The following is a 13,916-nucleotide window of genomic DNA, read 5'->3' on the forward strand; positions in this document are numbered from 1 at the left end:
TCTTTACATCAAATGTTCAGCAGAGGCAGTTCAATGAATTCCCTGCAAGACAGGTCCAGAATCATCCAAATACGTACAGTGACAGAAGAGCCAGATGCAGCGTGTGATGACACATGATGTCTGAGCTTTGACCGCCTTACCTTTCAGCTACTATCAGTTCTTTCTCTCCCCTGGCCTTTTTTGTCTTGACATTCAAAAAGAGCAAAAACAGGACGAAGCTGGACTGATAAACACAACCTTTCTGAGGGGAGAAAACCAATGTGGGACTCAGTCATACCACCTGAGGGACATATTGAGTTCCTGTTGTAGGCAGGTGATTAGGTTGGCACGGTAAGGTTAGATTTCCTATCCCTAACTGTGACAAAAAGTTTTGAAGTAGCTTAATGCGATTGTGCAATTGTGTGTCTGTATGTGTGTGTGTGTGTGTGTGTGTGTGTGTGTGTTTGTGTAGATTTGTGCATTTTTGCTGCCTCAGATTCGAACTGGGAGTCCGCTGGGGGCCGTAAGGGGCACTTGAGAGCCGCAGTCGTAGTCAAGTTCGGCCATCCGTGTTCGGCTCATCATTCGACTGTGGGAGTACGCCCGTCTGTCTGTCTGTCTGTCCCTGAAACTCCTGATGTAGCTCTGTGGACAAACAGATGACATGGGAATATTTAGAAAACCATGTGACCAACAGATGTGAAAACCTACACTCATGTGCAACGACTGTGAAAGGTAGAGTAGGTGATTATAATCTATTACACATTTCATCAAATTTAGGTCATTGCCTCTTCATGGTCAGAGAACAGGAGATATGGGCAGAAAGGGGGCCATAGGAATGAAACATGGAAAATATGGCACATGATAATGGATAGTACCAACTTATGTATCACCAGGGAAGGGGGATAGGTTGAGCAACTGGAACAAGAGATAGATAGATAGATAGATAGATAGATAGATAGATAGATAGATAGATAGATAGATAGATAGATAGATAGATAGATAGATAGATAGATAGATAGTGTGACAACCAAATACTATATGATGATGAAATAATACACAACATTTACAAATTTGAAAAAGAAAGGCTATGACTTAAGCTTTACGGTGCTGGAAACTGCACAGTTTCACTGGGAAAGAAATTCAGACACTTTGGCTGATCCCAACTGAAAGGCACACTGACCAGATGGACAGATGGAGTTTGCTCTACTTTTGTTTGACAGGTGGGTGACATCAGCTTTTCAACGAGGTCAGATACTGGTGTCACTTTTGTATTTTTGGTTTTGTTGAAAATAAATACTTGCCTACAGTACACATATTCCCAGTTGGTGTACTAGCTGTAGTAGCGGAAGAGCTGTGAGTATTGATATCTGCAGCTGGAGTGCTGGGTATGGCAAACCGTCTCATCCTCTCTGCGTGTAAGCTCTGCAGCTGCAACTGTAGCCACAGTTTGCTTCTTTGTTGTTTGCTCTGTATCATGCTATTTATCGGTACAATGTGCAAAAGGCTTTAGCCACGAAGACCCACAAATACCAATTTCCATGCCACTTCAGATGCTCTGGATTCAACCACCGTGTACATTTTTTGGAGGCGAGCGTCTGTAAATTTGGGAAGCAGAGTTTCTGACGGAGCACAGAAGGGAAGGGTGTATTTGTTTTTCCTTTGAGTTCAAATAACTCTCATCTAAGATTCATACCGCTATCATCTGTTCGTTTAAAATGAAACCCTCTGCAGGTTCACTGAGAGCTGCTGTCTGGCAGTAACAATCATTTCACCAAACTCCTCTTTGAATGACAAATCTCCACTGAATGTTACACAGAATTAAATATAAAAAGATAAATTCACTGTCATATTGCCAATTTCAGAGCTTATTTTTAAGATTCATTGTAACATTTGTTAATAGGATCACATTAGAACCTACGTAGCTAAAATCTAAAGACTAAGATGGCTACTGCAGCTCACCGGTGACAGCACATCTCCATCAAAGCGCCTTTTAGGGTTGGCCTTGTGGTGGTAGCCGGGCTCCGTCTGAGGAGGAGGGACTTTCGGAGGCTGAGAGCTCTGGGCTTGATGATGTGGATGGGATGCTGCCGGGTGGTGATACTGCTGCTGCTGGTGGTGATGGGTGTGGGCCTTCGGCTTGTTGTGGCTGGGCTTTTGGTTCTGTCGCCGTTTCTTCTTCTTGTTCTCCCTCTCCTTCTTTAGCTTCTCTTCCCGCTGGCGGATACGCATGAGCTGGACCCTCCGCTGCTGTCGACTCAAAACCACTGGAGATGACGAAAAAGAGGTGCGATGAATGTGTGGAAAGGAGAGAAACAGAATAAAAGACACTCATGAGGGACGGAGAGGAGGAAGAAAGCTTGAATTTAGAAACAAAAGTAATTAAGTGATTAAGTCAAGAGGAAAGAACACTTTGAAAATCACTGAGAGTGACAAGAAAAACAAGAGACATGTCCAATCAGATGAGATTCATTTGGGGCATTTTTTTAATTAGCTTTTAACTGCTGATGGTGAAGTATCCCAGGAGGTTATTGTAAGTGCAGGCTACAGACACACTCATGACCATTCCCTCGTTGCCTACATTTTATTCAGGCAGTTGGCAGACGGATAATATTCCTCACTGCATGTACTCACACTGAGCCGCTCAGTCTCCTGACATATTGTGAGTGGGTGAGAGTGTCTGTGTTTTTCGGATGGCAAAGGATGTCCAAAATCCATCCTGTCTCTTGCTCTCTCCATTGATTACCAAAGTGATTATTTTTGGGCAATGCGCGTTTCATTGAGTCACTGCATGGTTAAATATACAGTACAGTATGTGGAGTAGTTTCAGGCACATGGTTCCTGTTCAGTACATGTGGTCAAAATGTTGCCACAAATTCAAGGACCCTGCTGATCTTCAGGAAGACAAGATCGCAGTTACTGTGGGTGAGTGTGTGTGTGTGCGGGTGGGTGAGTGTGGAAGGGTTATGTGGTCCATTGTTGTTTTCATTGTGCGGGTGGACAGCTAACGAAGCACCATCTGCCAGGGAAACTGCTTAATGATGCCCCCTCCCCCTTTTCTTTCCCTCTGCTCACCCCACCTCAGGCCCCTCTGGCCACATGCTATTGTGTGTGTGTGTGTGTGTCTGTGTGTACTCATCTGTCTTTGTGAGTCCTTGAGGACATTTTGGTAATTTCACTCTGTCTCAGAGTTTAGATTCATCTTGGGGATAAGGCTGGGGTTAGGGTTGGGAGCTAGAGAATACACAATGTCAATGTGGGTCCTCCTCACCAGTACAGAAATTGTACAAATAGCATCTGTGTGTGTGTGTTACCATTGCCAAAAAAGAGAGAAAAAGAAGTAGAGGAAGAGAGAGTGCGAGAGAAGGGCAAACTGTGTGTGAGCTGCTGTAACTTATCCATTAATGTGACCTGCATGCTCTTTGACACACAGATGATTTTTCTCTCTGCTCTTCTTGAGTGCGTTGCTTAACCATCATGCCCCAGTTTTTCATCCTTAACCCTGCCCTTCCCCCAGCACACCTGCTCCCTCTTTACTCCTCCGCATCGTACCCCCATGCTCCCGTCCCGGTCAATACAGTGTTTGTCCACATAACATGTGCCTCACTAGACCAACCACCACCAATAACCTGATTGGAGCTCATTTGACGTACTGTATAGCTTCACTTAAAGGGATTCATGAGTAATAAAAACAATAATTAGCTCACCTTTTTTCACTGACCAGCTGCCCTCATTTTTTCCTACTTTATTTATATTTCCAGGCCAAACAGGCTGAATCTACACTAGCATGCCATGCACACAATAATCATGCAATAATCATGTTTGCTTTCATTTGTTTTCCTTAGTTCCTTTTTTCATTTATTATCCTAGCTCAGTATTATTCTTTCCTTTTGTCCATCTGTATGGGGCTGTTTACTTGCCATACTGCTGAAAAGACTCTCACGTCTATTATTTTATATTGTGTTTTTTCATTAAGAGACAGGGGAACTGTAATGGCTTGACTAAGATCAACACAGTAATCTAGTCTTTGTAGATAAGGAATGGAAATTCTTTTGTACTTTATTGTATTTGATAATTGTAGGTTTTGTGTGCCTCATAATGTGGTTTCTTGTGAGTTGTGATTGTTGTTTGAGAAGAGCTTCGGCTATCACAAGACAAGAGAGATTATAATACACTGTTATAGTACACTCACTCATGTCTTGAGGGCAGATTGCGCAGTGAGTCACTCTATGAAAGTGATAAGCCTGGGCTAGCTGGTTAGCATGCTAACTACAGTAGACAGAAAGATTCAGTACAGAGTATTGCAATATGTATACTTTGGTTGCCTGCCCAGCTCCCTCGGTCGAGAATACGCAACATCACATGTTTTACGGCAACACACACCTCTCGCCTCACTTCTCAGTATGCTCATGAGAGTCGTGTCGGAGCAACAGAAAGCAGTAAGACTTTTCTGACGAGAGCTCAGAGAAAAGACAAGATGCAAGACCGACGCTTAACTGGCCATCTTGTCGCTGGACTAAGTCTTTGCTGGTTACGTAGACCTCAGCTTGTCAACAAATGGATGCACCACTTTCCATAGGTAATTACATTCAACAACTGTAGGGGGACGTCCAATTCTTCCACAGTAAGAGTTTTGATGCCAACACTGGCTACATATGTAGCAACATCAAGAGGCACAAATGGCTACTTTAAAGGGGAACTAAGCAAGTCTAGTCGCCTTTCTGCTGTTTAGTCCACCCACACTTCCTTCATGTGTCTGTCTCTTTAGTACTCACTTCACCCCCACTGAATTGTACACTTTTCAAAAATAGCAGTAAAATGCTCCTTCTATATCGTTGCCCACACCCTCTGACTGGAAGCCATGGCAGCCTGCTGTTTAATCCCATTATTTGAGGCCATGTGTGTCTTCTTCTAAGATGCTGTATAAATCTGCACATCTTAGGCCAGCAATGAGCTTGTGTGTTTGTGTGTGTGTGTATGTGTGATGTGTGCGTTTCAGTTTTCCTATAGTTGGTGTGTGAGTGAGAGACTGTGCCCCAGTGTATTAGTGTCTGTGTCTGTAGTGTGTGTGTGTGTGTGTGTGTGTGTGTGTGTGTGTGTGTGTGTGTGATCTCGCCATCTGTGCTGTGGTTGCTTTCAGAGCAGACGCTGTTTCCGTCAATAGCGTGTTCTGTTGGCGACGCTAATGTTGGTGTGTTTAAACTCTCCCTCACACATACTCACTCACACACATACATGCACACACACACTCTGCCCTGCCATTATAACGGTTATGATTTCTAAAGCAGTGACACTGCCCATTTAATAAATGCAGGATGGATATGTCCAACCAGCCTGTAGCGGGCTAGCGGCCTTGTTCTGGGATCGATATGGAGACAGGGCTCATCAACATTCTGTGGACTCCGCATGGTGTCCAAGATTAAACTCTAAATCAAACTTTAAATCAGATATTATACTATGCTGTTAAAGTGCTGGGTTAAAGGCATCCTTAATTAAACATCTCAGTTTCTTTTGCATGTGCATAGCGGCAGACCCCCTTTGCCCAAAAATAATAGCCAAAATGTTGGCTGTGATCAAAACCTCTTTAAAAAAGGTCTGCACTGTGTTCCTCTTGCCAGCAGCTTGTGGCTGGGGCTGAAATTACCACCAAGCTCGAGTGGACGTGCTGAGGTGAGAGCTGCTTTTCCTGAATCAGTCATTTTTCAGCATATCCTTTATGGATTCACAAGTTCCAGGCAGGTGCAGCCACAGTCAGCGGTATCTGACTGTGGATGTATTCAGCAGTAAGCTGACAGGCTGAATTTATATTTAGGTAAATGAAGTTTACTCTTTATTCATGAGTTGTGTATCTGCACATTTCCACAAATTCATTAGCTGTTGTGATGTTTTGGATTAAAATTCAGCACCAAGGTACAGATCAAAGTCTTGGCTGCTTTTCTGACATTGTGTGGACGTGTTCTGCGTCTCTCTGTCGCTTCCTTTAGTGTCAAGCATTCTCAGTTTCCCAAGAACCCTGGATTTATAATTACATTTCTTGCAATCTTGCCATTCCTGTTGCCCAGCAATTGTCCCTGAATGTTTCTGTCTTCCTTCTTCACCTGACCTCCACCACCTGTGCTCCCTCATTCCACCATTGGTGCCACTTGTGTTGTTATTTCCTGCCAAGCTATCACTGTTGTGAGATGCCAGTCCTTTCCAACCACTCGAGTCAGCATCGGGATCCAAACCTGTATTCACCTGCCTGTATCCTGCTCCTGCTCCTGTTCCAGTCTCTGTCTGCAACATGCTGCCTGACTCATACTGCTCTTGCAGCCTGGTAAATTAGTTTGCTTGTTTTGTGCATCACTCCTCCGCCTTATTGCCAGCGCATTAAGTGTGGCAACTGTATATTTTTAGATAATAGCTACATGCTACTGTGCTCCTGCTTACTGCACAGCAGGGGAACTTTCATAAAATGTTGGGTTCTTCTTGTTGAAGACATGTTTATTTTATTGTATTTCTTATTTTCTTATTTGAAAAACAAGAGTTAAATACACCTGAACATTTTGTGGAGTGTTACACTATACTGAAGTTGCAACCACCTTTGAAAGGACTGTAAGATCAGTCAGAGGGGTCATGACATGATCAGCTGGGGAAAGCAGAAAACATTTGTTTCAGTTTCATTATTTCACAACCCCAGCTCTAAAATGGATCTAAATATCTAAATAGAAATACATCACAGTGTGGTTGAACATGTCACAACTGAAAATAGATTATTGTCGAAAACAGACATGGTTCTTAATTTAAGGTTCAGAGGCCTGAAAGTCTGCAAATAATCATCTAAAGTATGGGCCTCCAACCATGTTGATGTCCGTATCCGAAATTAGCTTTTGAGCAGTTTTGGTAAAGTGAGTCTGAATGTGTGTGTGCGTGGTGGCAACACTCACCCTCTGTGTGAGAAAATCCCTCTGCAGTGACTTTCCATTGGATCAGCACTCCAAGCAACGCCAGGACAGGCCACACGCCCAAGATGACCCAAGTAAACCAGCACACTGGCTTCTTTGGCGCCACCTGCAAAGATTACAGAGTTTGCAATTTTAGTTGCATCATATCATTCCTGAAGAGAAAACTAGAAATTTAAGGAATGAGCCACATTTACACACAGTAAATCATAATAGTTTTGTCAGCTCCTGTCACCTTGTAGACATTTCTAACCTTGTATTGAATAACTAATACGATTCTGTTTGTTTTTATTTTGGTTATCTCATTCTAGCCTTGTTCTTTGATCTTTCACTTGACACACGTAGTTGTGCATGTTGCCTAATCCTTTATTTCAAACGCTGCCGCATGCCTGCAGCAGCACTTGTTAATGCTGCTGATGTTGTTATTCCCTAATTAATTATTATGCTTGGCATGTTTGTATTAATTTAACTAATTAATGAATTTTCTCTAGTTTTTGTCCATCATTTTATGTATTCTGAGTCCATATAACAAATGGCGAGGGACTACAGATCAAAATTAGCCTTTGGGTAACTCTGGTACATTTACAGAAATGTTTATTAATGTACACTGTCCCTGTAAATACAGTACAAGATGATAAATCACATTCCTCAATAAGTATTTCAAATTGTTGAGTTCTCTTGATACACCTTGTTATCAAAGCATAGTGAATATGAAATACCAAAACTAAAAAATTATAAATAAGATCAAATCAAATTGTTTGCTTGCAATAACATTTCTGCAGATTAAAGCAACTCAAAAGCTGTTTCATTTGGAAAAACTCGAACCAAATTAAATGTTAAATGAAAACTGCTCCAGAAGACCGCCCAGTGTGGAAGCGTGAGTTTAATCATAATGATATCTACATAATGTCTATTCTCTGTTAGAGCAGAAATAAAGAAATATGTTAAAACGTGTTACTGGTTATGAATTTGATGAGTTTTCAGCACTAGATCAGCTAATAAAACACAGAAGGTTTGGATTGAAGTCAGATATTTTCCCAACATTTTTCAATATATTACTATGACAGAATAAACAAAATATATTATACATATCACCTACAGTTTATGCAGTAACTATGTAGCTGTTTTACACTCAACCACTTAGGCTTGAAGTACTTAGAGCACTTGGACAGCCTAAACTATTGACCTTCTCTTTCCTCTTAATCCCAACCTTCAGGCAAGGGATTGTAGACCATGCACCAAGGTGAGATGTCTGCTCTATAAAATGATCAATATCAAGAGGTTTTCTCTGTCTGTCTCCCCCTCTCTCACACAAAAACACACATGCACAAACAAACTCCGACCAAGGCCAACAGCTTCACAGCAAAACCCAGAGATGCAGCACTTGTTAGATGTGCACACATGTGAGCTTACACACATGATTGCCTTCAGACACGATTAATAGCACATCTCCGTTTCCCTCTGTCACTAACAGTTTACTCAGAAACAGGCAAAGCTTACCCTGAGTCTCTCATAGATATAGTGCACCAAGGCGAACAGCTCTATAAAGTAATCCACAGTGACGGTGATGATGGCGGAGCCGAAGGTGGCCGTGGAGAAGGTGACGAAGCAGCACTGCCACTGAAGAGTGAGGACAGCAAATAACGTCCCAGAACCCAGGAGGATACCCAGAGGAACCCACACTGTTTTGGGATGGTAGAACTCTTCCATGACCTAAGAGGAAGTGAGAGAAAGAAGACAGATGGTATTTTTGATGTCGCCTTTTCTTGATTTAATTGACACAATAAGAGTCTTATTACTATTTATGTTGTTTAACTGTATATGAAATCATATCAATTTCAGTTAAAGTAAACAGGAAAGAAGAAAAGTGCCAAGAAGGCTTTCCTCTGATAATAGTGCAATAGTCATCACAATAAGCACATTGGAAACATTATTTTATATATGGTCAGAATATGCATATAAATCCAAATAAGTGCAAAACCTAATGTGTCTCTTACCACCAGGGAAGCCACTCCCACCAGCAGGCCAAGAAGCAGGCCCACCATAAACAGTCCCACACTGCGGACCAGCATGGTCACCAGGCCACACAGGGTCCCGATGCCCAGGCCGATGCCCACGGAGGCTTCTACGCTCAGCTGAGTGTCCATCACCCTTTCCTTGTAGCACAGCATGAAGATGACCACAGAGCCAAACATGAGGCCTGTGAGGAACAACACGGCCTTGAAGCATCGATAGCCTGGAGGAGAGATGGCAAACAGATCTCTGTGAGGCCACCACAAACATGCAAACAGTAGGCACAGCATTTTATTTCCACTCCACGATTAGCCTACATTGTACTACTTGCTCTATTCAGCCTGATGATGAAGTTTTCATATCTTCTTTGTATCTAAGAAACAAAGAGCCACCGTCCTGTGGTGTGAGGGTGCAAGATGTGCAAACACAAAGAGGCATTTCCTCATTAGTGGATGATGGGAGTAGCTAAACTCACTCTATAAACCTTTATGAAGCTGCTTTAAAATATGATAATCATCATATGGTAAAAGGTCATCCACATTCATTAGTCAACAAGCCTGCTTAAAAGAACAGCTGTGCACCTATTAGTTTTTGTTTCTTCATCTTCCCCCTATCGTATGATCTCTAGGCTACTGTCTATCTCCGCTTTATATCTTTTGCTCTCTCACCAATTAATTTCCATTTTAATATGCTGAAAACTGAAAAAGGGACTCCAAAACATCAACAGTTAAAATCTCCTTGTCCCTTGCCCCTGTGTTTATTTAATGTCTGCGTCTCCCTTTTTTTCCTCTAAATCCCATCTCCTTCTCTCCTTCTCTGTCTCTCTCAGACTGGACCGTGTCTCAAGGGGAACCGACATCAGATTGTTATCTCTGTGTAATCAGGCATTGCACAGCTGAGCCGAACAATCCTCTTCCTCTCATCTGACCTGCCATCCATGCTCCTCCCTCATAACCACCGTACCTCATTCATTTGATACACTTCTAGTTTTTCTTTCTATTTTCTTCTACTCAATCTTGTGTGACTTCGTTGATATCACTCAGCCACTAAGGCTTTAGATAAGTAAATAAATAAATAAAAGTGTAGTGATGTCCTCTTCACAGGTCTGCCATGGGGGTAAATAGAGCATTTACTCTACAGCCACCTGAACATTTGTTTGCTCAGGAGCCGTCACAAATTCCCAATATTTTTCTTCCAAACAGTGGTCTCAATCAATCAGCTTTTAAAATATCAAATCTCTCATCGACTGTTTCTGTGCTGCTGGTTCACTTTCAATTTGTCCACTTTTCCCTCAACCATCCATCCTCACCTCTCCCTTCCCCTGTCCTTTCACACACGCATTGTTGCCCTGCTCCACTCCTCGGCTTATCCCTCCTACTCCCTCTTTTGTTCCTTATTGCTCCCTTACTTTTCTCCACAGCCATCAAATCCTCTGTCCCATCTGTTCACTCTGGCTTTGTTCAGCTTTTTCCTTTACTTCTTCTTCTCTCTTTCCCTCCGCCTCATCCATCTTGTTGCTATAGCATCACTCATCATTTCTGCTGCAACTTTGCCTTTCAGGATCAATAAGTGACAGCTAACCTTTTATTTCCAAAACCTTGGAACTAAATCACATTCTTCAGAGGCATCTCTCAAGAGGCATCTATCAGCAGGGAGAAACTATTTCCCTGCTGATAACCAGCAGAAATGCATTTTTCCCTCATGTCATTCAAATATGACTGTAGGGTTTTCTGAGAAACATCAGCAATATGAATTGTGTCTCATTTGTAGAACGTTTTTTTTTTTTTTTTTTTAAAGAGCCAGATCTACACATCTTTATCTTTTCTTCTATGCTACTTTCATTACAGTTATTGGTTCGTTTTCCCACCGAAAATATGTTAACACAATAGCATTTGGCTTGCTAAAGTCAAGAATTACTGTCATTTCTATTAAATATTTTCTTCTTACTTCCTATGTACAACACCATAACATTAACCTGAAATTGTAGTAGGCCTATTTGTGTACCTCGCTCTCTCTTATTCCCATTTCTGTCTTTTTTAGTTTGTAACTTGCTGTGTATATTTGTTGTCTTGTAAGTCAAGTGTGCTTAAAGTGCAGCTTTATATTCAAAGTGAAAAATAGCATGTTCTTTTGTCTGACACAACCCTGAGGGCAAACTTGACATTTTCTGCCCTGGAAGTGTTAAGGATAAGCAATGTTCTCTATATTCTTAATCCATCCAACTATTTTATTTCAGGTTCACAAGCCCCAGCAGTCTTGTTGTATACTGTTTATAATGCAGGGAAGGGTGCCAATATTTTACTAGGCCATATGAAGTGAATGTTAATGCTGTCTGCTTCAGTGAATTCAGCTCTATCTGTATGCACCAAACCAACTCCCGGCATCAACATATATTAATATTCACCCAAAATATAGCATACCTGTTGGTGTTTTTCAAATATCAAAAAACATAAAATAAAATAAAAACTAAGACATTTTTGAGAGTTTTTTTTGTTTACTTCCAATTTTGCATTTTATAAATTAATTTGAATTGTATAAACTATATATTATGTTCCTCTTTGACATTCTTATTAAGTTGGAGGGTCTCTCTTCCTGGCAGGAATGACCTAAATTGTGTAAGCATTTATTTTATAGGTTATTTCAAAAGGTCATAGATAGAACTATGGCAATGAACAAGAAATCAAGCTGCTTGTGTATTGGGTTAGGATTTGGGTTTAACACATTTCTACCTTCTTCTATGGGATGATCTATGCACAGTTATAATGTGCATTCTGTGTTCTTGTTTGGAAACAAACTTACAGATAGTATTCATAGCACATCCTGTTGGTCAAGTTGTTGCTAATTCTATATCAGGTCATTGGGACTCTGACAGGTTGAAGTTGAAAAGCCTCCTTTTATTCTGTTAACTGTCTAATAAAGGCAAAAATTACATGGGGGAAAAACAATCAGCATGTAATCTGACCTTCTGTGCCTGCATTCCTACAGCTGCTGAGTAAACCATCATTAACTAGTGTAAAGACAGCATGGAGAAAATCTTGCCTCTGCCTTTAACCAGAGAACTGCTGCAAGTAAATGAGTATACATTTCCATAAGCCAACCCAAGGCAGTACACACAAATTAATTGTATCTTTGGACAGAGATGCATGAGACACTCTGAATGCAGTGTCATTATTTGGGCACTTTTATGCAATTTTCCTACTCACAATTCAAGAGGAGAGACAATTTTCAACCCATCATTTTTTAAAGCAACACAAACAACCCTAATGTAGACAGCCTGTAGCCATTACAGCAGATTTTCTCTTTCTAATTATTTATTGATTGCTCTTGCTATAATGATTTTACATCCAAATGCATTAGGGTGAACCCTTAATACTTATGGTACAGTCAGATGCACTTATGCTGTGGGCACAAAATGAGGCTCAAATAAAGTAAATATTGTATGTTATGGAAATGCCACAGTAGCTCAATCTGCCCTAACCCTAACCCATCCAAGCTCAATATTGAAAAAACAAGAGAACCATTCTGGGTCTTAAAAACAATAGTATGATACACCAGTAGAGCAGAATGAGAAGGAAATTACAGAAATGATCAACTGGTTGCATGTTTTAATAACTTTAAATACAAATAACTGTCCATTCAGAAAGAATTCAATCTCATTTTCAGATTTTGTTACGTTGCAGCTTCATTATTAAATAGCTTAAGCCAGATTCTCTCTGAACACACTGTAAATGTCACTCTTCAGTGAGTCATTAATGCTACAGCTTAATTACTTAATGCATCAGTGTATTTATGCCAAGAATCTCCTATTCTGTTCTTCCAGTAAAGGGGCAGTTTATGTTTGAAAATAAACAGGAAATAGCTTTTAAAAGAATTAAATTTTACATGATATATAGAACGTAAAATAGTTTGTGGTGGATGATGGGCATGTGATATCATTCTGTCAAGTGAATGTTAATGTTAAGAGAGTATAGCATGATTGTTACATTTGTTCCTGTAGATGTATAACACAAAACTCAGATGAAAAGACATATAGACCTCTATGAGACCAGTATTATTTAGGGTTGCAGTAGTTCTTTTCAGTGAAGTGCAACGACAGCCACACAAACATGTGCCCTTGACACCAGACTAAATTATATGAGAAACCCGTAAAAAGCAATTTCAAGCTTTTTATAAAATCACATTTTTCAGTGATCCTATTTAATGCATGAGAATTTTTTAGATACATTTTAGAGCCAGCCCAGACCTTATGAGTACAGCTCTGACTACATCATCACTCACCAAAGAAGCAGTAGATGATTCCAAAGAGGCAGCACATGGAGCAGACCACCGAGGGCACGATCTCGTATTTTCTCTCAATCTCCTGGTCGCACCTGAGCCCGACCTCCGCCAAACCCAGGAGTTGACTGGTGGAAGTCATGGTGCCTGAAGTGCAGGGAAGGGAAGGGGGTAGGGGTAGGGGTGAGGGATGAAGGGGTGTGTGGGATGTCTGGATCAGTGGGCCTTACCCACAGAGACGTGTCTTCCTGCAAATGGTGATAGTGATGGAGAAAGAGGGAAGGAGTGAGAAAGAATGAGAGAAAAAAGAGAGAGGGGAGAGTGATTATTGATTTTTCATTTGAAGTACTCAGGAGTGAGGACAAAGCAGATAGAGTAGCAGGCATCCTCTATGATTTTGAGACTAGAATTACTGCTTTGTGGCTCTAGGCGTCCTACAGGCTAGTTTCAGATTACACATCTGTTTATCCAGAATCGTGTAAAATATTAAACGTTTGTGTGTTATTATGTCTTAATTGTTATCTGAATTCTTGAGTTATGGCAAAAAGAATGAATGAATAGTCACAGTGACCTTGACCTTTAACCACCAATATGTTATCAGTTTGAATCCATGTGAAATGTTGTGTCCAGTGCAGCTCAATGACAACAAGCAGGGGATGACAGGAATCAATCTGTGAATCAATCAAAATACAGCTACTGTACAGTCCG

At 41.0% G+C, this 13,916-nt stretch overlaps 1 protein-coding gene across 1 annotated transcript; it reads right to left on the reverse strand.

Annotated features, from left to right (window-relative positions):
• Positions 1-471: 471 nt before the first annotated feature.
• On the reverse strand, positions 472-13,350 carry tmem198aa (transmembrane protein 198aa; the record flags this gene model as incomplete). The annotated part of the gene is made up of 6 exons (XM_083996285.1): positions 472-624; positions 1,942-2,246; positions 6,906-7,029; positions 8,421-8,633; positions 8,918-9,156; positions 13,212-13,350. 6 exons carry the CDS (start codon positions 13,348-13,350, stop codon positions 472-474), a joined length of 1,173 nt encoding a protein of 390 aa, XP_083852411.1.
• Positions 13,351-13,916: the final 566 nt, after the last annotated feature.

Source organism: Trachurus trachurus (genome assembly GCF_905171665.1).
Source record: "Trachurus trachurus genome assembly, chromosome: 21".
In the NCBI taxonomy this organism is placed as follows: domain Eukaryota; kingdom Metazoa; phylum Chordata; class Actinopteri; order Carangiformes; family Carangidae; genus Trachurus; species Trachurus trachurus.